The following is a 25,325-nucleotide window of genomic DNA, read 5'->3' on the forward strand; positions in this document are numbered from 1 at the left end:
TACGCCCTTCCCAATTTTGAACCATGCAGTGTTTCCCTGCTCTGGTTCTGACGACTACCTCTTGGTCCAAGTATAGGTTTCGCATTAGCACCATCAGAGTTCTTCTCAGAGTCAGCCACAGCTTGTTGTGATCCACACAGTCAAACGCCTTTGCATAGTCAATGAAACACAGATATACATTCCTCTGGTATTCCCTGCTTTCAGCTAAGATCCATCTAACATTAGCTACAATATCCCTAGTACCCTTCTAAACCCAGCCTGGACTTCTGGCAGTTCTCTGCTGTTCCAGTCGTTTTTGGATAATCTTCAGTAGAATCTTGATTGCATGTGAAATCTATAGTTTCCACACTCTGTTGGGTCACCCTTCTTTGGGATGGGAACAAATATAGATCTCTTCCAGTCAGTTGGCCAAGTGGTTGTTCTCCAGATTTCTTGGCACAACTTGGTGAGCACATCCAGGGCAGTACCTGTTAAATGAAATATGTCAATTGGTGTACCATCTATTCCTGGAGCTTTATTTTTTGCCATTTCCTTCAAAACAGCCTGAACTTCTTCCTTCATCAACATAGGCTCTTGCTCATATGTTGTTTCATGAAATTCTTCTGTGTCTGCCAATTCCTTTTGATACAGTGACTCAGTATATTTCTTTCCATCTTCTTTTAATACTTCCTGGATCATTGGGCATGTTGCAAGGAGGGACTAGTACTTGGAGAGGGACATCATGTTTGAAAGAGTGGAGGGACGGCGCAGGAGAGGAAGACCCCTTGATGAGATGGATAGATTCTGTGAGTGGAGTGGTGGGAATGAGTGTGTTTGAGACAGCGAGGTTGGCACAGGATAGAACGGTGTTTAGGGCTCTTGTACATAGGGTCGCTATGAGTCGCAAAAGACTCCGTGGCACATAGCAACAACAACAAAGCATCCTTGATTATAGCAACTCGAGGTTTGAATTTGTTCTTCAGTTCCTTGAGCTTAAGAAATGCTGAACGAGTTCGGCCATTTTGATTTTCTGACTCCCAAGTCCTTTCACATTTCATTGTAATATTTCACTTAGTCATCCCGCGCTGCCTTTTGAAATCTTCTGTTCAGCTCTTTAGTATCTTGAATTCTTCCTTCTGCTTTGGCCTCACTGTGCTCCAGTGCAATATTCAGAGTTTCATGTGACATCCATTTTGGTCTTTTCCTCATAGTTCATTGTGTGACTATACCATCATTTTTCTATCCATTCAATTGCTGATGGGCATTTGGGTTGTTACTGTCTCTTCGCTACTGTGAATAATGCAGCAGTAAACCTGAATGTGCATGCCCAGTCATATTTTGAGTGTCTTTCAACCTGAGGGACTTATCTTCTGGCACCATATCAGACAGTGTTCTGCTGTTCTTCGTAAAGTTTTGGCCACCATTTTCTTGTTTTTCAAAAGTAGATTGCCAGGTGTTCCTTCCTCATCTTTTGTCTGGAAGCTCCATTGAAATCAGCCTACAATGGATGACTCAGCTGATACTTGACATACCAGTGCCCTAGCTTCTAGTGTCACAATAACATGCAGGCCACTAAAAGGATGACACCAGTCTGATGGCTATAAACCCCTGCAGTAGCCCAGATGCTACGTATTTACATGAAAATTAGAACTGAGGCTCTACTACTAATTAACTGATAATTAAATGTTTAGCACCTGAATAATTGCTAGTAGAATTAGAGAAAATACATGAAGGAAATAGTGGGTATCATTAAAGGTCCTTTATTATAATTATGTTAAAACTAATGTCTCTTGCTGGCTCCAATATTTTATGTGTCCAGTTATTGTAATGAATTGCTAAGGGATTTGTTTTATTTCTAGAACCAAAGAAAGAAGAAACATTTCCTAAGATAATTGGGAAAGTTACAAAATATGTAGGCAGAGAGGGAGAGTAAGAAGTTAAAGAGATGTGTAGGAGTAAACCATGAATAGGACAGACCAGGGAAGAAAAAACTGTTTTTGAAGAAGACTGTAAGTTGTTATTGAGATGTTGAGTCTTGGCTGGTCTCCAAAGAGACCACCCTGAGCGAGATGTGTGGATGAAAACAGAGCAGAGAGGAGCCTTCAATAGTAAAAGCGATAGCGTAATAGAATAATGTTCACAATAAACTTGGACATATTTGCCTGGAATTCCTGAATGTTCTCTATCTTGGACCAGAATCTAGATTGAAGGGCTTTCCTTTGGAGCGTCCCTTGCAATAAAACCTGTTGCCATTGAGTTAATTCTGATCTTTTTTGAAATAAATTTACCAATCTGGCTATAATATCATATCTCAAACCTCACTGACAGTGAGTTGAACTGACTGATAGCTGACCTTCCTGGCAGGTTTTCAGAGGCTTTAAGTCAAGTGGGAGGAGACTACCCATTTTTAACTCCTGTGGAACAGCTGGTGGATTCAAACTGCTTGTCTTTGGGTTGACAGCACAACTTCTTAGCCACTAGGCCACAAGAGCTCCTTATATATGTTGTTGTGCCAAAGAGGTGGAATCGACTCATAATTGACCCTTCAGTGGGTTCCAAGAAGCTGTAAACTGCACAGGGAAAAGTTGCACATCTTTCTCCTGCAGAGCAGCTGGTGGATTCAAACTGCATGCCTTCGGGTTAGCAGCACAACTCTACCGTTTGACCACCAGAACTCCCTAATATCATTTAGGCTTACAATTTTAGTAGTTGTAATTTAGACTGTATTGTTCTCACACTGCTAGTCAGCCTGAGATAGGGAGGTGAAAGGAGAATAGTCAGTCTTTGTTATCTTAAGAATAGGAGTCTTTCTGTGGAGTGCAGCATAGATTTGGTCATTTATAAATACTTGTACATGATCCCACTTAAAAATATTTTGCCTCTTTTCTTCTTGACCTTTATAATAACCCAGCATATCTCAAGTTTGGGCCGTGGTAAGCCTGTCAGAACTAATAGGGGGTAGTAAATGAGAGGTGGGGTAAAAATAGGGAATTTGATGTGCAGTTGTTTTGTTGGTAATCACTAGTCCGTTTTAGAGGTTGCATGAATTTTAATTATCAGAACTGTGAGAACTTGAAAGTAACTTCTCTATGAACATGATTCTAATTTGACTGGTCCTGCCTATTACAGAAGTAATTGACCAGTCTGATAGTTGATAGATAATTGTGCATATTCCCAATTTTAAAAAAGCCATGTATGGGAAGCAGTGTTTCATTTGAGCCACTATCACCTATTTATTTTACTTTTTTTTAATTTCCATTAATTCATTGCTGCATTTTTCTCCCTACCCAACCCTTCCCCGTTTATTTTACTTTTGATAGCACCAAAAAATCTGTCCAGAAAAGTTCAAGAGTATGTGGCTAGAAAATTAGTAAAATTATATGTGGAATGTATTTGAAACCGACACTGGATTGTTTTATAGATTACTTATTAGTATTATAATTACTTATTACTTAGTGTACTGGTTTCCTATTGCTATTACAAAAGAATGCCACAAACTTAGTGTCACAAACAACATAAATTTATCTTCTAACAGTTCTGGAGATCAGAAATTTGACATGGCTCACACTGTTCAAGGTGTTGGCAAGGCTGCATCCTCCTGGATACTCTAGGGTAAAGAATCCTTTCCTTTTCGAGCATCTGGAATCGGCTTGCATTCTTTGGCATGTTGCTCAGATTCTCCTTTTCCATTAAAACATAAATTCTCCACATACATCAACAAAAGCTCTGGTAGTGTTATTGTTAAAAGCATTCAGCAGCTAACTAAAAGGTTGGTAGTTCAAATCTGTCAACTGCTCCATGGGAGAAAAATGAGAAAGGCTGCTTCTATGAAGGCTTACAGTCTTTGAAACCCTATAGAGCCGTTCTCAGTTCTCCTTTGTTATGCAGGGTTGCTGTTAGTCAAAATCAACTTGATAGCACTGGGTATGAGAATTATGATAATGACCTCAAGTATATTGTTCTGATTTTTCCTCCCTTTTTCCCCTGATAAATTACACCTTCATCTTCTATGACAAAGGAGCTCTGATGGCATAGTCCATAGGGAGTTGTGCTGCTAGTGAAAAGGCAATGCCTCTCTGCTGGTTCAAATCCTCTAGTGACTCCATGGCAGAAAAATGGGCAGTCTACTCCCATGCTGTTCATAGCTTCCAAAAGCCGTCTAGAGGATCACCTATGAGCCAGTTCCAATTTGATGGCAGTGACGGACTAATTATTTTTTTACCTGATTATTTTTAACAAATGCTACAGAAATTCTGTTTTGAAAAATAATTAATTTTGGAATACCTTTTCCTTATAGGTTATAGTTGCCGTAACTTTACAAGATCCTCTAAATTGCTGGGTAAGTTTAAGTGTGTGTGTGTGTGTGTGTGTGTGTGTGTGTGTGTGTGTGTGTGTCTTACAAAATTAATCATCTTTGATCTATGTCCACTATTATCAGTTCAGCTTCTTACTGCTAGGCTCGTTTTGTTTTCATATTTATTTCACATAAACATCTTTACAAGTATGTTTTCTTTCTTTCTAGCCAGAAGCCATATTAACTATGGCGTCAAAGGGGATGTGGCAGTTATTCGAATCAACTCACCAAATTCAAAGGTACTTAGTTTAACTACCTGTGGTGTTTGGTTTTTTTTTTTTCTACTACCTTAATTAATTCAGTCCTGAGTGAAAATGAGATAAGTTCACTGATCTGGCACTAACATTATTATATGGCCTTAGAGTTTTTGTATTTTTCACCCCCCTCCCCCTGGCCTTACAGTTTTGATAGCTAAATTAGTTAGGGCTGGATTTAAAAGAAAGATTACAGAAATGAGTCTTTGTGTAAAATTTCTTCTGGTTGACTTTAAGCATCAGGTTAAAAATCAAAGATTGCGGAGACTGGCCCTCTCTTATAATATTGAATAGGATAGGGAGTTACTAGCTAAAAACTGACATGTACACCTAGTCTACAAGAATGAGAACTCACCTTGCCATCTTGTTTATTTTTTTTTTTTTAATTTTTTTAAAAATTATTATTACTTCCCTCTTCCTCCTTCCCCTTCCACTTTGACCTTCCCATCTTAAATACGGGCTTATAGAATCTAGTTTCTTTGTTACTTGCCACTGACATAAATTGTTATTCATAGTGAGTAAGTTGGCTGGATTAAATATAAACAGCAGCTCTTATGCTTCCTAAAGGATATGAATAACTTCAGTTCACATAGTGGAATTCAAGTTCTGTTCAAAGAGAAATTTTATTTGTTCTTGGCACTTCAAAGTAGGCAGCATTAATCCAGTGTTTTGCTAAGGGCTATATTGTAGGAATTCTCATTTTTCCTGCATTTAAAATTGATGTAAAGGTTTGATACTTCACAAATGGTGGCACCAGAGACCTAGTTGAAATAAATAGAAGCAATTGACAACTGTAACAAGTTTTAAAGGAAGATTCATTCTTTTTCACTAGAGTAAATCTTGGTATCCAATGACAACTAATTTAAATTATAGATGCTTTTTCAGAGTCTTTTCAAGTTCATTATTTTTCCTGACCGCAAATACATACCTATATGCCACTAGAGCTCAATGGTAGGAAATTTTAAAACTAGAAAATATTTTAAAAGAAAATAATAAACATTCATAATTAGAGTCCACCTTTACTATTTAACCCAGTTTTAGTTAGTTGTATGTCTAATTTTTATTCCTTTTTTGTTTAATTCGTTATTGTACGTTTTCTTCCTGTCTCTCCCTCCCCTAGCCCACCCTACAATGCATCCCTAGTTCTAGATTGTTGTCATACATATAATGCCTAATCATATATTCCCTTCAGACACTTCTTCCCTCATCTGTTCTACTGCAGAATTCATTATCTATCCACTCTTCTATTCTCTTCCCAACACCCCCCCCCCCGTCTGCCCTATCTTATAACAGTGGTATTATGCAGTATTTGTCCTTTTGTGACTGAGAAATTTCAGTCAGCATAATGCCCTCCAGGCTCCCCCATGTTGTATAATGTTTTATGACTTCACTGTTTTTCAGTGTTGTGTAATATTCCATTGTGTGAATGTACCGTAGTTTTTCTATCCATTGGTTTGTTGATGGGCACTTGGGTTGCTTCTGTCCCTTTGCTATTGTGAATAACACAGCAACAAACATGGGTGTGCATATATCTGTGTGAGTCGTGACTCTGGTTCCTTTAGAGAATATTCTCAGTAGTGGAATTTCTGGGTCCAATGATATTTCTATTTCCAACGTTTTGAGAAAGTTACAGATTTCCTTGTATAGTGACTGTACCATTTTACACTCCCACCAGCAGTGAGTACGAGTTCCAGTCTCTCCACAACCTCACCAGCATTTGTTATTTGCTGCCCAGTTCAACTTTGCTATTGTTGCGGGAGTGAGATGATATAATCTTTTTTTCTCTTTAATACAGTGTTTTCCATACCAACAAACATTTGTAGTCTTATTTATAAACTGCATATGGTCAAACATTTAAGAATATGAACCTGAGTTCTTCTTTTGGCTAGACCTGTTCAGAGGGATTTGAGGCTATAGTTGGCCAAAGCTGCCTGCTTGAACAGAAATCTTGTGGCTTGAGTTTGTTTGCTTTTGTGTTGCTCTTTTTTTGGAAGCAGGGTGGAGTTAGTTGGTTTATATGCAGTAATCTGTTTACATTGTGTTTCATTCATGTACATTGTGTTTTACACTATCTTTGTTTACACTATGTTTATCCAAACGTTTGTGTGCATTGTGCTGGCTTGGATTTTAATGAGGGACAGACCCAAGGACAATTCTGCCTGTCTTTGATTGCTTGTAGCCATATATTTCTGCTGCCTCAACTTAATGCCTACTTTCAGAATTGCATTTGATGGTGATATGTGCACTTTGTACTTTACATTTAAATGACTTTGAATTGCATGTTTACTTTCCTTTGGCAGGTAAATACGCTGAATAGAGAGCTGCAGTCTGAGTTTGTAGAAGTAATGAATGAAGTATGGGCTAGTGATCAAGTGAGAAGTGCTGTGATTATATCAACAAAGCCAGGCTGCTTCATTGCTGGGGCTGATGTCAAGTAAGTTCCAGGGGAGTTCACAGTTGCCTTTCATCTCAGTTAGTAATAGGTTACTTGGGCTTAATAACTTCTCCTTTTAAAAAAGTATAGAAAAAAGTTCAATGAAAGGCTTTCTTTTCTTAGTTTATTTTCAGTAATAAGATTGATAAAATTGAAAGACCTTATCATTGACCATTTTCCTTAAAGAGTGTAAAAGCTAAGGAATTTTATTAGAATAATTGAATGAAATAAATGAAACTATAAAATTCAATCGACCATGTTGTTGTTGTGTACCATTGAGTCAGAACTAACCCATAGCTGACCCTCTGATGGGTTTCAGAGACAGTAAATTGCATGGGAGGAGATTGTTTATACTTCTCCCACGGAGCAGCTGGTGGCTTCGAACCACATGCTTCCAGGATCGCAGCGCAGCCTCCTTTATTGTTTGTTGGGTTTTTTTAGCCAGTAGATCACCATGCATTTAAAAGTACAGAAATATCTTGTGTTAGCAAAGTTTTAAAGAAATAAAAATGTGAATTATTAGTCACAGTGCCAGTCTTTCAGCCATTTTGGAGAACACTGTGACAGGATTTAGTAAAATCAAAGTGTGTCATGTGATGCAGCACTATTGCTACAACTCGGTAAAGTCACTAGAGAAATCTCATCTTCTGCTATAAAGACCCATGTGTAAGGATATTCAGTACACTGTAGTTTAAAGTAATGAACAATTTGAACAAACTGGATAGCAGTCAGCAGTGAAATGAATTAAGTAAAATGTGGCATTTTTCACGTGATAAAATACTACCAAACAGCTACAAGGAATTAATTAACTAGACTCGTAATGTAATTTTAGATCTCAAACATAGAGTGTTAGGTTAAAACACAAGTGGTAGAATGTTCATAAATATATAATTTACATGGAAGTTTTTAAATTAAATGTGTAATTCTTTATATTATTTGTAGCTGCAAATGTTTACATTTTGTCTGGAAGAATGTGAGCATATGAAACCAGGAAATTTTTCGACAAAATGAATTAGGTAGTAGAACTGGAAGACTGAGCAGATGGGACTTTACAAATGGAGCTGATGTTTTCTGTTTTTCAGGTGGCACATTGTATGCATGTATAACTTGTTTGCAGTCTTTTAAGAGTGTAGAAGGGAGCTCTGGTGGCATAGTGGTAAGAAGCTGCGCTGCAGTCTCAAAGGCACACAGTTCGAATCCACAGCTGCTTCTCAGAAGGATAGATAAGCTCCTACCTTGTGCTTTACTGCCTCTGAAAACCCTCTGGAGGGTCAGCTATGAGTTGGTTCCGAATCCACAGCAAACAACAACAATGTAGAAGGAGAAATGTTGCCTCATTATTGTTTTTAATGGGTTAAAGTGTTAGCGATTGTCAATTCTGTCAACATATGGCAATTGTATTTTACTTTGTGTTTTAGGCAGTAGTGACTGGCATAGTTTAGTAATTTATACTCGGAAATTTTTTATTTTAGACTGTGCTCCAACATGTATCCCTTTTATTGTTTGTTATTTGTTGTTGTTGTTTACCTTCTAGTCAGAACTGACTCATAGCTGACCTCCAGTGGGTTTTAGAGGCAGTAAATCTCACAAGAGAAGATTGCCCATCCTTCTCCCTCGGAGCAGCTGGTGGATTCATACCGCATGCTTTTGGGATGGCAGCACATTCTTTACCACTGTTGTTGTTAGGTGCCGTTGAGTACAACTCAGTGACCCCGTGAACAACAAATCTAAACCCTGTCCTCTCCGGCCCCACCCTCACAATCTCTGACTCACTCAAGCCCGTGCTGTAGTCACCGTGTCTTGCTCTCTTTCACTGCCCCGCTACCTTCCCAACTATGATGTCCCTCTCCAAGGAATAACCTCTCCTAGCAACTTATCCAAAGTATGTCCTTACCACTAACATATTATTTTTATAATGAATATTGTTTTTTAAAGTTTACTTTTAAAGAAAATGATGTATATATCAAGTGCTTTTTCTTTTCTTCTGAGTTACTGGAGCCTTCCCACTGCCATCAAGTCAGTTTTGTCTCATGGTGACCCTCCACCTGGTTTTGAACACTGTAAATCTTTAAGGGAGGAGACTATTACCATCTTTCTCCCAAGGAGCAGTTGGTGGGTTTGAGCCACTAGCCATAGCAGCCAAACACATAAAGTGGTGCCTCTGGAACTCCTTCACTGTCCTTGAATAGATTCCAATTCATGAAACCCTCCGTCAGGTTTCTGGGCTGTAAATCTTAAGTCTGCTCTGTAGACTATGCCACCAGAGCTCCCAGTAGACGTAAGTCTGGATGCAGACTGAAACCTGCCACGCATTAGTGTTACTGTCTTTTAAACTTTAAGAGATTTACTTAAAGGTTTTAGATTTCTCCAGACAACTATCTTTTCTTTTTTCCCTTGTCATTTTGTTTGCTACTTAATCTAATAGCTTCCTGGATATAAAAGTCTTTCATCTGAGAGTAAAACTATTTACCAAAAGATGGTTCCTTCCTTTATAGTGCTTTATAATCTAATGATTCATTACATTGTTGTTGTTGATTGCCTATGAGTCGAGCACGACTCGTAACGACCCCATGAACAAAAGGCCTGAAGCCCCTTTACAACTATCGACATTTATCAAAGTTCATAGAGTTTCCAGAGGCATGCTGTTTAAGAAGTGGATGCCACTTCTGCTTCCAAACCTGTCATAGTATGTTATTATTGTTCTGTGCCATTGAGTTGGCTGTGATGTATAGCGACCCTATGTACAGCAGCTCTGAACCCTTCCCTGTCCTGAGCCAGTCTCACTAACTCCAACACACCAACCCCCCTTGCTTCAGTTACTGTATCAATCCATCTCATCGGGGTCTTCCTCTCTTGTACTCTCCATACATCCTTCTGAGCATGATGTCCTTCTCCAAGGACTGATCTCTCCTGGCCATGTGCCAAAAGTAAGTGAGGCGGAGCTTCATAATCCTAGTCTCCAAGGAGAGACTTGGTTTCACCCTCCGCAGGACAGACCGATTTTTTTTCTTAACAGTCCATGGTATGTTCAAGACTCTTCTCCAGCACGACAACTCGAAGGCATCTATTCTTCTTCTGTCATCTTTAGTCATTGTCCAACTCTCTGAAGCATAATAAGTAATTGAGAAGACTGTGGCCTGTATTAGGTGCACCTTTGTCTCTAGACTGACATCGTTGCTCTTCAGCACTCTGGAGAGGCCCATGATAGCAGATTTTCCCAATGCAATTTTTCTTTTGATTTCCTGACTGCTGGTATTAAGAGTGTTAATTGTGGATCTGAACAAGCTGTAATTGTTAACATCCTCAATCTCTTCTCCATCTATTATGGTGCTGTCAGTTGGCCCAGTGGTGAGAGTCTTTGTCTTCTTGATGTTGAGCTTAAATCCATATTGAAGACTACAGTCCTTGACCTTTTGCAGCAAGTGCTTGAGGTCTTCTTCAAGTTCAGCAAGCAGGGTGGTGTCTGCATATCGTAGGTTGTTAATGAGTCTTCCTCCAATCCTGATGCCACACTCCTCCTCATAAAGCCCTGCTTCCCAGTTATCTGTTCTACATACAAATTGAAAAGGTGTGGGGGACAGAATGCATCCCTGACGCACTCCTTTCCTGATTGTGAACCGTTCAGTGTTTCCTTGCTCTGTTCTGAGGACTGCTTCTTAGTCCAAGTATATGTTTCATATAAGTAGGATCAAGTGTTTTGGGATTCCCATTTTTCTCAAGGTTAGTCACAATTTATTTTGACCTACATTGTCAAATGCATAGTCAGTGAAACCCAGATAGACATTCTTCTGGTACTTTCTACGTTCTGCCAAGATCCATATGATTGGCAGTAATGTCCCTGGTGCCACGACCTCTTCTAAACCCAGCTTGTATTTCTGGTAGCTCTCTGTCAATGTACTGTTCAAGTCTTCTCTGGGTAATCTTCGGCAGGATTTTGCTGATGTGTGATATTAATGATATTGTTTGATTAGAAGCAGAAATATATTACGGAAAACTCTTTGTTTCATGTGTTATGGTCTCAAAAATATACTCTTCAAAAGAGATCATATGATGTTACTTATTTACTTTGAGATGAAAAATAATCTTAAACTTCTAAGTATTTGAAAATTTACTGCCTAATATTATATCTGGTAGATATTGTTTATGATAGAGGTAAATACACTGAAACTTGGGTTAGCTAACATTCAGTGGATCCCTCTTACTTTCCCATGCTTCACAAGTTTTCCTCTTCTGACAAGGTATAGTCGTTAAGACTTTTCTGTTGCTTATTTTACTGGAAAATATTTTCTGTATTTTTTTCTTTGACTAGTTTTTATCTTACAAATGTTCTGACTTTCACAAATTTTACAACATAGAGTGGATAGTAAGCAGTAATTATTGTTTTTCTGTTCTCTGCTTTTTATGGATACTGCAGCATGATAGCTTCTTGCAAGACTTCCCAAGAAGTAACGCAGCTATCCCTGGAAGGACAGAGAATGTTTGCGAAACTTGAGAGGTCCACAAAGCCTATTGTGGCCGCCATCAATGGGTCCTGCTTTGGAGGGGGCCTTGAGGTAAGATTTATTCCCACCCCCTAAGATGCTATAGAGCTCACTCTTGGGGTTGATCAGCAGAAAAACTTTTGACTGCTGTATGCTTGAGAAAATTCCTAGGGGAGGAATCAATGTTCTTTGTAGTTAGAAAATTTCTGGATAGATTTTAGCCCTTATTCTGTCATCGTCTGTATGGCACAGAAGAAGTAAGTGAACCAAATTGTCTGAAACATGGTATCTTCATTAGTAAATCAAGATTAGAACTAGATTCTTGAGGTCTTTTCATTTCTAAAAATCCAGTTCAGATTTGCAGGGCAAAGATACCAAATTGTGGTCCATGGTCTAGTTGAGACCCACAAAACAGTATGTGTAAGTGCTATGTGAGTAGTAAAATAAAAAAACTATTGCCATCAAGTAGATTTTCATTCAGATGGAATAGAACTGCCCCATTGATTTTTTAAGGCTTTACATTTTTATGGAAGCAGATTGCCCCATTTTTGTCCCTAGAACAACTACTGGTGAATTTGAACTGCCAGACTTTTGTTTACAGCTCTGCCTTTTAACTTCTTAGCCACCAAAGATTCCTTTGTGAGTAGTAAAGATGCTAAATAGTATAAAATTTGACAGAAGAGATGGCCATGAGACTAGAGCTTGAAGGAAAGAAATGAAAAGGAACACTTATTGCACATATATCATGTGCTGGCCTCTATGCTGGGTATCTTCATATGTTGTAGTTAGAAACTTGGGCCTGGTCCTAAAACAAAATGAGCAGACTTTGATTGATCAGAGAATAGTGGAGAAAGCTCACAGGCATGGTGTGAGCAAAGACAAGGATAAGATTGCATTGATGTGATGTAAGCAAAGCCTATTAGAATACCATAAGTAGATCTCCTGCGAAGGAAGAGTGTCTAGAGGACAGGGCAATTTAACCTGAGGTTGCCCTGTATATAAAATTATGTAGACATTTTTCTACTTAGAGTTTTCATAGCTTTTAATGGATTTCCATGGAGATATGCGATCCAAAAGATTCGTATATTAGGGAGAAAGTATTAAATATGGCTGATAGGATAAATTATAGAAAGCATCAAATGCCCACCTAAAGAATTACCGTTTAGACAGGAGTCCAGAATAATAGTTGCATAGTAAAGTGGTCGCAGTGAGGGGAGGGGACTGTATAACAGTGAAAGAACTTTTTTCCAAAGAAAAAAGTGAGCTGAGGGAAGAGGGGGGACTGGGAGGAAAATGTGCAACAATGAATGAATGGAAATCCAAGTTCTTTATAAACTTTCACTAGAATAAAAAAAAAATACAACTAAAACAGCAAATTGAATTTTAGTTTTAGATCCAAACACTGTGTATTTCCTGTCAAATTCTAAAGAACTTGTGTCTTCAGGCAATTTTTGGTTTATGATGGAATAAACTCACTTATATGTCAGGAAAAAAATGCAGTTTATTCTGTGAGCATTTATTGCTTTATAAGTAATCTTTACACCTTCACAGATCATATGATAATATAAAGGTATAGTTTCCAAAATTGCCTATAGGGAGGTTTATTTCGAATCTTGTGGGTTAAAAAATTTCATTGTCAGAAAAGATAATGATGCTTATCTGAGGCAAAAATCCTTCTTTAACTCATGAGTATTTGAAGGTTAACACATTGCCGCAAATGGCGGCAAAAAAAAGTGTTTCTAAGCATGGTCTCCATTGAAAAGTGTGTGGCAACGTGTTAACTACCAAAAATTGCACAACTAATTGATATCAGTAAGTTGTAGTGGCAGACATTATGCTATAGATATATTTATGACAACAATAGGAAAACAGAAGGAATTAAAAAGTGTAATTGCTAAGGCTGCTTTTGTATAACCAAACACCTTAGAAGAGTTGTTTCCTGAATTTAGAGGCATATAGTCATGGAACGTTCCAATTAATTGACCTCATAACACATCAGTATTTCTGTTGTATGCCCTAGTTCATTGTGTACTATCTGGGGTCTTCAAGGCTTACAAGCAGCCATGCCAAGGCAAAAGCATTGGTCTCTATTTACCTGGGACAGCTAAAGGAGAAGGAGTGTCAAAAATAGGAGGTGGATATGCAGTGTATGGCTAATCAGCTCTATGAGCTGCAGTTTTCTTTGCCACAGTGTCAGAAGAACTGAATGGTGTCTGGCTACTATTTGAACATTTTGATCAAAATTTCCATAGAAGATTCCTGATCAAAAGGAAGAAAATACATGACAGAATTTCAAATTCTCTTGGACTCCAGAGTTTCTAGAGCCATGCAGGGTAGATGAACCCCAAACAATTGACCTGAAATGTTTAAACCTTAAACCAAAATTAATGCCCTGAGGTCTTCTTAAAACTGAATGATTGCTTAACTAGTAAAAGAGGTCTACCTTAAGCATAATGCTCTTTAAAGTCTGTATGGGAACTAATTGGCAAAATCATGTCATAAAATTACACAGGAATATTAGACAAGGAGTTTATGTTAATGAGAAAAGAGCCACTGAGTTAAAAATGGTTGCACAACTTTCTAGAGAGCAGAAAATGGGACGTGGCCATGGGCGTCTTTCTGAATGGGCCAAAGGGAGTGAGACCAGCACAATCCCTCACTGTCCCAGATAGAAAGCAGATAAAGAGCCTGTAGCCCAACCTCATTGTGCCTCTAGAGTCATAACAGCAGCAAGAAGTTCATTTATTCATGGTTATTTATTCAAGGTTGACTTACAGACTTTTAGTCATAGTTGTGGTACCAAGAGTGGAGTTTATAAGGAACTAGATTGGGGAGCGGGAGAGGCACAGAATATCTCACAATATAAATCCAGCAGTCTTAAGCTAGATTAAGAGCAAAACACAATTCCTTAATTAGTGAAAGTCTTCAGTTCAGTAGTCAAATCCAAATCATCAAGCATTGTTTGCCTCAGAGCAGTTATGTCAGCTTTTCCTTCAATAACTGGCTGGAACAGCAAAATTTTTTTTTTTTTTTTTTCAGCCAAGAGTCTGATGAATTTATTGTTCCTAAATGTAGCCAGTTAAAAAGTCAATGTTGTACATCAAGGAAGAGTACTGTCACGCTGACTCTGTATAAAAGGATGGCCTGTTTTGGGAGTGATAAATGATGCTGTAAGACGGGTCAAAAATGTTATTAATTTCTTCTATTAAACTTTCTTATTCCAGGACACCGCTTTCACTCTATAAAACTTTGTCCCCAAAGGAACTTTAAATCGGTTTTGTGCCTTCTTTGCTTGGCAATATTCCTTTTCCATTACTTTTCCAAGTACCCAGGGTCTTCTAGATGCACCTGAAGCACCCTCACCTGGTTTGAGATCCAGGCCAGGTAGAGACTCTGAATGCAGAAAGTATAAAGTAGGGCTAACAGTAAATAATACATAATTGTCATGGCGTTCATCTAGGATGATGAGTACCAAATCTCCCACCTGGAAATCTCGAATAGCTATCTTTTCAGAATGTCTTGAAGATACGGAAGACATGCTCTGAGACATCCGTTCTAAGAGCATTATCCTCTGTTTTTCTTCAGATAACATATGTATATTTTCTTGTACAGACATCATGCTTGTCTCCATTGCTGACTCTAATTTCCCTTCCTCTGCTGTATCCATGGTGGATTTCTCTGTTTCACCAGGAAGATCAGGTGCACAAGCTCCATAATACTCTGGGGCAGCAGCTACATAAGGGGAAGAAACAAAGCTGCCACTGCGTAACTTACTGACTTCTTCAAGTTTTTTCTTTTCCTCAAGCAAACGAGCTCGGTCTTCAGAAAGTGATTCTATCAAATCTTTATCTCGTTCTTGTTGCTGCATTGTGCTTTTTAACTTATCACTGAGATCATTTATTATAGTCTCTTTTCTCTTTTTCTCTCTTGTTAAAACAGTGTTAAAATTGGTCTGTTGTTCAGCAATCAAAGATGTTCGAACATTTTGCATTTCTTCATTTTTTCTTTTTTCTTGCTCTTCAAGTTGTTCTAGAAACTTAGCTTTTTCCTCCTGAAGCTTTTCTTGAAGTTCAGAAACTAAACTTGAAGAATCATCTCTGACAGATTCAGTTGCAAGACATTTTGCTAACTGAGTCTCAAGATGTTGAACTTTTTCTAGTAATTCTTTCTCCACAGCCTCTCTTTCCATTTTTAATTCCTTCAGAGCAGTCTGAATGGCTTCTTCTTTGTCACAAGTAAGCTTCTGAATTAACTGTTCTCTGTCCTGCTCTTGGCTCATGGCCAATTTTTCCTTATCATTCTCAAGCTCGTGGATAATAGCTTTGTATTTTTCTTCTTGTTGGATAATTTTTTCATCTTTTTGTTTTTCAAGAGTACTCAATTCTGATTCCAATTTCTTCTGTAGTTCAACTATTTGATCTTTCAAGTTTTTTTCTATTTCAAATGCTTGGTTATGCAAACATGTTACTTCATTTAACTCAGCTTTAAGCATATTTGATTCCTCTTCATGTCTACTAATTAACTCTGAAATGCACTGATCTTTCTCAATTGTCATTAAAGTTCTTAGTTCTGCTAAGCCCAGTTGATAACTATCATTATTATCCTGAATCTTTTTGTTTAAGTTACTTATTGGAACAGCAAAATTTTTAACTGGCCTTTGTCTCAGGCTTCCTCTGATTACACTTTGCCACAGTTTCTCCACAGTAATGCTGCACCGCAGGTTCTCCACCACCATCACAGGGTCTTGCACTCACCCTGGTCTTGCTCCATTCTCCCCCTCAAGTCTTATCACCCAGTGTGGGAAGCGCTCTCTCTCTTACTCTAGTTCCATAGCTGTTGATGATTTGCAAGACCACGAGTCTGCAGTTAAGGTAGCTGAAGACCAGACGAGGTTAAGGTAATGGCTAAAAAAAGCCAACTTTGGGCTAATACCACAACAACTCAAAAAGTTTACTAAAGTCTCTAAATTGTACATATAGAAACTTTTATATTTGTATATGTTTTGCTATGCGCTCTCAAAAATGACAAAATAACATTTAGAGAGTGGAAGCTACTTTTTTCTAACATTTTAGTTTTCTCTCATTTGTTTGAAGCTTGCCATCGCATGCCAATACAGAATTGCAACGAAAGATAAGAAAACAATATTAGGTTCTCCTGAAGTCCTCCTGGGAATACTACCAGGGGCAGGAGGCACACAGAGGCTCCCCAAAATGGTGAGTTTAAGACATTTTGGTGTTTGAGTACCCTTTTAGATCTATTTCCTCTTATGCAAAAACATGTGCTATGGACAGGTAGTATTGTAGAATTTTTAAGTAGAAAGACATGTGAGTCTGTAAAATCAATGGCAGAGTTCTAATCTTGTTATTTTATTTGTTTTTTTCACTTCTACAAGATTATTTATCAAGGTCCTTTTTCATATGCTTAAAAAAGATAAAAATAATAAACAAGGTTCAAATTTTGCTCATTTACAGTTTATGATTTGATTTGTTTCTTCTCTACACATTACCTTCATAGCAGATTTCCCCACTTTTAGGTCTATTTCATACTGAAAATAAAAGACAAGCCTTCTGTCCCATTATTTGATTTGGATGATCTCATTGCTGTATTCTGTAGACCCAAAGGAAGCCTGTGAGCCTTTTTAATCTTTAATGGGCCACAGTTAGACTTGGATGCTGTAGTGCAATGATAATTGAATTATTTGCACACTGTAGTTTTCACTCTGATACACGTTTCCCAATGCTTTGATTTTTGCTTACATACAGTTGGGTCTGCCTACTGCTTTTGACATGATGCTGACTGGAAGAAATATTCGAGCAGATAAAGCAAAAAAGATGGGACTGGTTGACCAACTGGTGGAGCCCCTGGGTAAGTGTTAGCATAGCTCAGAACTGAGCTTATGAAGTTACTTATTTTCTTAAGATTTATTCTCCTTAATTTTGGTTATACTCTTAAAAAGTGTGTAACCATTTTAAAGAGTGAAATTTTTTAAAAACACCTACGCATAGATGGATTGATTCGGTGACTGGGGTAATCGGGATGGGTGTGTCAGAGGCAGTGCGGTTGGCGCAGGATAGAGCAGGGTTTAGGGCTGTTGTTGTGCATAGGGTCGCTATGAGTCGAAAACGACTGGACGGCACATAACAACAACAATTATGAAGTTACTTTCACTATCACCTCAATTTTGGGGATTTTTTAAAAAGTATTATTATTAGAACATCTGAATAACAGAATTTAATCGAGTCATTCTTCTTAGTTCTGAAGTTAATTGGTATCATTGACCCTTCATTTTTTTGTGTGTTTTAATAATGTAACAAATATACAGCCAACCTAAGGATTAGAATTTACCAGTAATTGACATCGACCAATTTGCTTCTTCCATATGTAATTTCTTTGCCTTTTTATTCACTTAATGAGGTTATTTAATCATTTTTAAACATACACTTTGAGTTGTGACACATGCATAGCATTCTCTTTCTTTCATGCACATCAGCAGTTTGTTGCTCCTTGTTGTTAAGTCATACTTCATTATACAGCCAACCCCATTGCCACTGAATCAGTTTGACTAATAGGAATCATGTCCTAGAGCAGCACTGTCCACAGGGTTGACAAGGCCATCAGCCTTACAGGGAAGCAGACTGCCTCATATTTTTCCCACTAAGTGGCTAGTAGGTTCAAATCACCAACTTTTTTTGGTTAGCAGCAGCATGCTTTAACCAATGCACCACCAGGATTCTTTATTGCATTGTTTAGGTACACTATAATTTGCTTATCCACTCACCAAATGATGACTCTTTCCAGTGTGGGGCTTATTCCGAATAAAGCTTGAACGTTCATCTGTAAGTCTGCGTATTGTTCTTGTTATTATGTGCCATCGAATCATCATAGCAACCCTATGTACAATAGCTCTGAACTCTGACCTATCCTGAGCCAATCTCACTGTCACACACTCACCCCCATTACTCCAGTTACTGTGTTAATCCATCTCATCCAGGGTCTTCCTCTCCTGTGCTGTCCTTCTAACCCTTTAAGCATGATGTCCTTGTCCAAGAACTAGTCCCTTCTGGCAGTATGCCCAAAGTATGTGAGACAGAGCTTCAAAATCCTTGCCTCCAAAGAGCAACCTGATCTCTTAGTGGTCCATGGTATGTTCAGCATTCTTCTCCAGCACCACAACTCAAAGGCATCAATTCTTCTGTCATCCTTAGTCATTGTCCAGCTTTCTGATACATAGCAAGTAATTGCCAAGACTATGGCCTGGATCAGGCGCACCTTAGTCTCTAGACTGACATCTTTGCTCTGTAGCACTCTGGAGACAGAAGATTTTCCCAAAGCAATTTGACTTTTGATTTCCTGATTACTGGTTCCAAGGGTATTGGTTGTGGAATTGAACAAGCTGAAATTGCAATCTCAGTCTCTTCTCCATCTACCATGGCACTGCCGGTTGGCCCAGTAGTGAATTATCTGTCTTCTTGATGTTGAGCTTAATCTTTGACCTTCTGAAGTAAATGCTTCCAGTTCCCCTCAGCTTTGGCAAACAAAGTTGTGCCATCTGCATATAATGCAGATTGTTGATCAGTTTCCCTCCAATCCTTATGCCACATTCCCCCTTGTAAAGTCTATCCTCGCAAATGATCTGTGTGTGTGTGTGTGTGTGTGTGTGTGTGTGTGTGTGTATTTCATTCCTGTTGAACAAATCCTAAAGAGTGGCTTAGCTAGGTCTGTGTTTAGCTTATAAGAAACTGCCATAGTGTTTCTCCATAGTGGTTGTATTCTTTTGCATTCTAGCAATGAGTATTATCAGTCACTTGGTATGGCCACTCAGTCTTCAAACATTCTAATAGGATAGTAGTAATATCTCAGTGTAGTTTTATTGTCTATTATGTAATGACTAATGATGCTTTATTTTTCAAATAAGTGCTTTTTAATATAGTCATCATTTGCTTATTTGCCATTTGTATGTCGTCTTTGATTACATGTCTATTCAAACTTTTTGCTTATTCTGTTTTGATTGGTTTTTCTTATTGCAGTAGTCTACCATTATGTGTGGTTTCACTGTGGTCAGCCGGGGCAAAATGTGGTCAAAATGTTAAATGGGAAATTACAGAAATACACAACTTTTATTGCTTGTAGACCTCTAGGTTACCAGTACTTTATAGCTGTTTCTCTGTCCATTTTGGTTGTTTTCTGCTCCCAAGTCTGTTGTTACTTTTATCTTTCTTTCACTGTATATAATATGTCTTTTATTTCCCTTTGGCTGCTCTAAGGTTTTTCCTTTTTTACTGTGTTTAGTCTTTTGTATATGAGGCACATAGGTGATTTTTTCCAAATGTTTCTTACATGAGGAATTCATTGAGCTTTTTGGCTATGTCAGTTAATAGTTTTCTTCAGACTTTTTTATTATTATTTGTTCCACTGTTTTTCTGTCTCCTTACTCTCCTGCCATCTTTTCTGCCACTCTTAGTTTCTCATATGTTAGATCTCTTGAAATTGTCTCAAAATGAATCTCTTGTTTTTCTTTTCTCAAATCTTTCTTTCTGGGTTTCATTCTTAATGCTTTCTGCTGCCAAATAATCAAGTTTACTGATCTTTCTCACTTCAGTATGTCATCTCTTGTTAATCCAATCCAATCCAATGTATTTTTTATTTCAGGTTGGTTTGTTTGTTTTCATTTCTAGAGGTTACATGTGATTCATAACTTTAATTTCTCCTAATTATGTCCTGTCTTCCTTTGCCTTCTTAATTATATAAACCCACTGCTGTTGAGTTAAATCTGACTCAGCGCCAACTTCCATTGGGTTTCTGAGGCTGGAAATCTTTTCTGGAGAAAACTACCCATCTTTCTCCCTTAGAACAGCTGGTGGATTTGAACCACATGCCCTTTTGGGTTGGCAGCATAACTCCTTACCAGTATGCCACCAGAAGTCCTTAAATATATAGCATATTTACAAGAACCTTTTTAAAGTGAACTAATTCTGTCACCTCAGTCATTTCTGGAACTGTCATTATCCATTGATTTTTCTCTTCATTATGAGTCATTTCTCAGTTTCATAATTTTTATTGGCTATTGTGGTTTTACATTAGATGGGTGCTAGATTTGGTTGTATTTGTTTGACTGCTTGGGAATTTTGTTCTGGAATGTGGTCAGATTTCTCGCAGAGCCTTTGGATCTTTTTACACTTTGAATGGGTGGGTCTAGTGCAGCCTTAAGTCTATAGCTAATTTAATCCCACTGCTAAAGCGGTCCTTTCCTAAGACCGCAGCCACATGTATTCCAAGGTCTTTCCATGGTAAATTTCAGAAACACAAGGCAATTCCAGGTGTGTGTGTGTGAGTCCCTGGAATCATTTGGCCTCTTCCTTTATGGCGACCCCCCTCGGCACCCCCAGCCTCAGGTTGCTGCTCATGCATGTGTAAGCAGAATGGGCCCAGAGTTTCAAGGGCTCTGTCTTGGTGACCTGGGTCTTTTATAGCACAATACCACAGAGCTAATAGCTTTAAAGAATATAAATTATTGTCTCACAGTTCTTAGTCTAGAAATCTAAGCCCGGGTACCGGCCATGTCAGGACCTCTTGAGAACTTTGCAAAAGGAAGTCTTCGTGCCTCTCCTAGTTTCTGGTGGCTGCCAACAGCCCACTTAAAGATGCATCTCTCCTCTTCACCATGTGGCATCTATCTTCCGCCTGTGTGTGACTCTTTTTATAAGACAATACTCAGAAAGGATTAGGATTAAGACCCAGCCTACATCTATGTGATGTCGTTTAATTTAGCTAATAACATCAGCAAGGAAAATCCTATTTTCCCCAAAAAGGTCTCATTCGCCAGGCACAAGGGTGGGGATTTTGAGTGTGTCTGTGTCTTCAGGAAGCACATTTCAGTCTGTAAAAGGACTGATCTGTAGACCTGCGGGACTCTCTTCTTGTACAGCTTTCCTCCAGCGTCTGCCTCACAAACTGTAGCTGCCATGACCCCTGTTGGGTTACATTATGATTTCTGTGGGCCTTTTGCTATTTGAAGCTCTTCTAGATAGATTCAAAATAGAGTAGATGTCATAACAAGGAGGTCCACTCTGTATTTGTTTCCAGTTCCACTCTGTTGGGATTTTGTCCTCTAAATGTATCAATCCTGCACAAAGATCAGCCCCCTCCTCCTCCTCCTCTGTGCCTTTTCAGGCTTTTGATGGGAAACACCTCTTTTCTCATCCCTGTAAATTCCTCTTTTGTTCCTTACCATAAGCAAGCTCAAAACTAACCTGGCAGACACCTTGAGTGGAGTGTCTTTTTCTCAGTCCTACTTCTTTAGAAGTACCTTGTGAGCGAGCTCGGATCTACCTTTCTAACCCAGCATTGCCCTTAGATTTCATAAATATTTCAGGGGAGAAAACCGGCCTTGTGTTTGGTTTTTTTAGCCTTTCTTTGATCTGTTTGCAACCATGGAAAACTCCTGATGGTTTCACTTTTTCTTTGTACTATCCTTCTGCTTTGGCCCACACCAAAATCATCTTACTCCTAAGGAAAAAAGTAATAATCATCACCTCAGAAAGGCATTTCTGATAATCATCACCTCAGAAAGGCATTTCTGAGGAAGCTCTGGTGGCCTAGTAAGAAGCTGCGCTGCAATCCCCGAGGTATGCGATTTGAATCCACCAGTTGCTCTGCTGGAGAAGGAGGGACAATCTCCTCCTGTACCAGTCAGATACAATTTGACGGTACACACACACAATATAATAACAAAATAGGAAAAAAAGAAAGGCACTTCTCTCTCTGGAATTTTAATTAATCTAGTTCTATGACTTCTGCAGTTCTCCAGTGTCTTTGTTTTGGGGTTGGTTGGGTGTTTTTGTGTTGTGTTGGTTTTTTTTTTGTTTGTTTTAAATTTTTGGTGGGTTGGGTATTTTTGTGTGGGTGTTTTAGTTGTGTTTTTTTTTTTTTTAGAATGTTAAAGCTATTGTTATTTTTTATGTTTCACTCATTTTTTTCTAAGATTTCTACTGGCAGAAACACTGGTATCTCAGTTGTAATAGACATTTGATTTTCTATTATGACATAAATGCTGAACCTTAAAATGCTGGGAGGATATATATGGGCTCAAGAGGAGGAAACTTAGATTGTGTTTTATCCCGGGATGTAATGCCTACAAGATTATTTATAGAGTTCTTCCTTACCAGGGCTATTGTTCCTTATTTGAGCTTTTAAAATTTTCCATTTTTTCCCCCATTAGCTTTTTAAACTTTTTTCTTTTATATTGGTTTTCATACAAAATTTGTATACATTGTGTTTCATTCTTTTGTCCATTCACATTATGTTTCATACAATCATTCCACATTGTGTTTTTTAAAATTAATCACCATTTAATTATGCCCATTATTACCCCATCTTTTTCAGCCAGATATTTCCCATTTCCTTTACTTCCCATCTCTACCCACCAAATTGTGTGACCCTGTGATATCTCCCCTGCTCATCCTCACCCCTCTGTTCCCATCCCTTCCCTACTTGAGCCTTCATGCGTGTTTCAGTAAGTTATCCTTCTATTTTTACAGTAATGGTCTTAGGCAGTATTTGCCCTTTTGAGACTGAGTTAGTTCACTCAGCATAATCTCCATTATCTTTAAAATGTGATTCTTTGCAATTTCCAGTTATATTGAAAGAATACAGGTCTCGTGAGGCATACTACATTTTCTCAGAAATTAAAATCAGATTGAAGTGGTTTAAGACCTGCCTTTCTGTCTGCAGCATGTTGCTTCACCTTTGCTCAATGTTGTTCCCCTTCTTTGAACCTCTGATGCTCCTTTCATGACTCTACCATTGACCATTCTCAAGTCTGAGTTGGGAAAGTATGCTGCAGTTGGTGCTGGAGCCTTCAGCTTTGGCATGGCTAGGTTTTTCCCTACTTAGAACTCTCTAAGCCTAATTAGCCTTCCAATCTATTGTGTTCATTTGTATAGGACCAGGATTAAAACCTCCAGAGGAGCGGACAGTCGAATACCTCGAAGAAGTTGCTGTTACGTTTGCCAAAGGACTAGCTAATAAGACAATTTCTCCAAAGAGAGAAATGGGATTGGTGGAAAGTGAGTATCATAGTTAGAACAAAGACAAAAGCCTTTTCCTAAGAAATTTTATTTATTAAAGACTGAGAAATGAGGATGCAGTAAACCCATTTTTTTGTGTTCTCTTAGCTCAAGTTCATCATAAAAGGGTATAAAAGCTCTGTTCTAGGGTCGAATCCTGAGCCTTACACCAGTCAATTGAAACCATTCCCTTTAAATTTTTTCTTTTAGAAAATTTTATAAATTTTTTAAAACTTTATACAAAATGGAAGTGTTGCTGGGGGTAATAGGTAGGACAATTTTACACAACACCGTATACCCATCCAGGTTTAGCTATGTACAAATAAGCATTTCAAGTGAAATGCAGACATCACAAGATTGTGTGTATCAGAGTGAAGAGCAGGGCTTGCTGATAGTTAGAATTGCTACATTTTAGTGGCCTTTACAGACCAAACTAACAAAGGAGTCTAGGCTCTTTCCAATAAGCATCTGCAACCTTTTACTTTACAGAACTGACAGCGTACGCCATGACTATTCCATTTATCAGGCAACAGGTTTACAAAAAGGTAGAAGAAAAAGTACGAAAGCAAACCAAAGGCCTTTATCCTGCGCCTTTGAAAATAATCGAGGTGAGTCTTCACCCCATATTCCCATTTTTCATATTTCCTCCTTTTGTATAAAGTACTCTATTGGCATTCTGGATCATTTGCGTCAGCACTGAAGTTCTTAATTCTGTTAAAATACTTAACAAAAATATGAGGAAAGCATAGCAGGCTATAGAGCTCATATAAAGTAATACATTTGGGGGATATTAGTGCCAGCAATACTCATTTGGTGAATTCAAAGCTGTCATTTATAAGCCAGCAAAAGAACCTAAGTCATATCAGTGCAACAAGGCCAATAAAATATTGAACATTAATTAAGAGATGGTTGAAATCAAACTACCAGCTGTGTCTACTCTTAATAGAAATCCTTGTCAGCACCTGAAGTGTCTCCTAGGGAATTTCTAAAAACGATCAAGGACAAGTGAAATGATCACAGAGTTGATGAAACATCTGTCTAAAGGTAGACTTTAAGCCTTAGAACTCTTTGCTCTGGCAAGATTAAAAGAACAAATAATCAGGGGCTTCCAATTGAGACTTGAGTCAACCAATGTTTTTGGTGGGGTTTTTTTTCCAGCAAATCTTTTTTTATTTTAAAAAAAAATAAAATTTTAATTTCGTACTGGTTTGCTTTCAAAGTTCGTGTACATTGTTTTTCACAGCAGATCTTTCCCATGTCTTTTCCCCGCCCCTCCTTCCACCCATCAAATTGTGCAGCTCTGTGATTACCCCCTGCCCATCCTCACATCTGCTCCTACGCTCCCCACCTTGGATCCTCATACACATTCTACTAGTTATCTATTTCTGAAATAAAGGTCTAATACAGTATTTGTCTTTATGGAACTGAGTAAGTTCATGTAGAATAATTCTCTCCAGTCTTGCCCAAGTTAGGTAGTGATATACAAAATCATTGCTCCTGCGTGCTGCATAGTATTCCATCATGTGAATGTACCACAATTTCTCAGTCCATTTGATTGTAGTTGGACATCTGGAATCAGCCACTATTTTTTGAGAACACCAGGATACACAAAACCAGTCCCTGTCTTGACTGGAATGTTAGACATAATATATATATGCGTGTATGTGAGTGGTGGTAGTCTTTGTTAGGTGCTGTCAAGTGCACTATGACTCATAGCGACCCCTATAAACAACAGATCTGAACCCAACCCTACCCTGT

General features: G+C 38.3%; 1 protein-coding gene across 1 annotated transcript in view; it reads left to right on the forward strand.

The window, feature by feature from the left end:
* Positions 1-25,325, forward strand: part of HADHA (hydroxyacyl-CoA dehydrogenase/3-ketoacyl-CoA thiolase/enoyl-CoA hydratase (trifunctional protein), alpha subunit) — a 54,458-nt gene that overhangs the window by 13,213 nt on the left and 15,920 nt on the right. The window contains exons 4-11 of the mRNA XM_006880706.1: positions 4,277-4,318; positions 4,502-4,572; positions 6,888-7,021; positions 11,436-11,574; positions 16,596-16,715; positions 17,265-17,367; positions 23,445-23,567; positions 24,057-24,175. Coding sequence (XP_006880768.1) covers positions 4,277-4,318; positions 4,502-4,572; positions 6,888-7,021; positions 11,436-11,574; positions 16,596-16,715; positions 17,265-17,367; positions 23,445-23,567; positions 24,057-24,175 — 851 coding nt within the window. The remainder of the gene's footprint in view (positions 1-4,276; positions 4,319-4,501; positions 4,573-6,887; positions 7,022-11,435; positions 11,575-16,595; positions 16,716-17,264; positions 17,368-23,444; positions 23,568-24,056; positions 24,176-25,325) is intronic.

Source organism: Elephantulus edwardii, unplaced genomic scaffold (assembly GCF_000299155.1).
Source record: "Elephantulus edwardii isolate Elephantulus edwardi_28Jun2011 unplaced genomic scaffold, EleEdw1.0 scaffold00009, whole genome shotgun sequence".
NCBI lineage: Eukaryota > Metazoa > Chordata > Mammalia > Macroscelidea > Macroscelididae > Elephantulus > Elephantulus edwardii.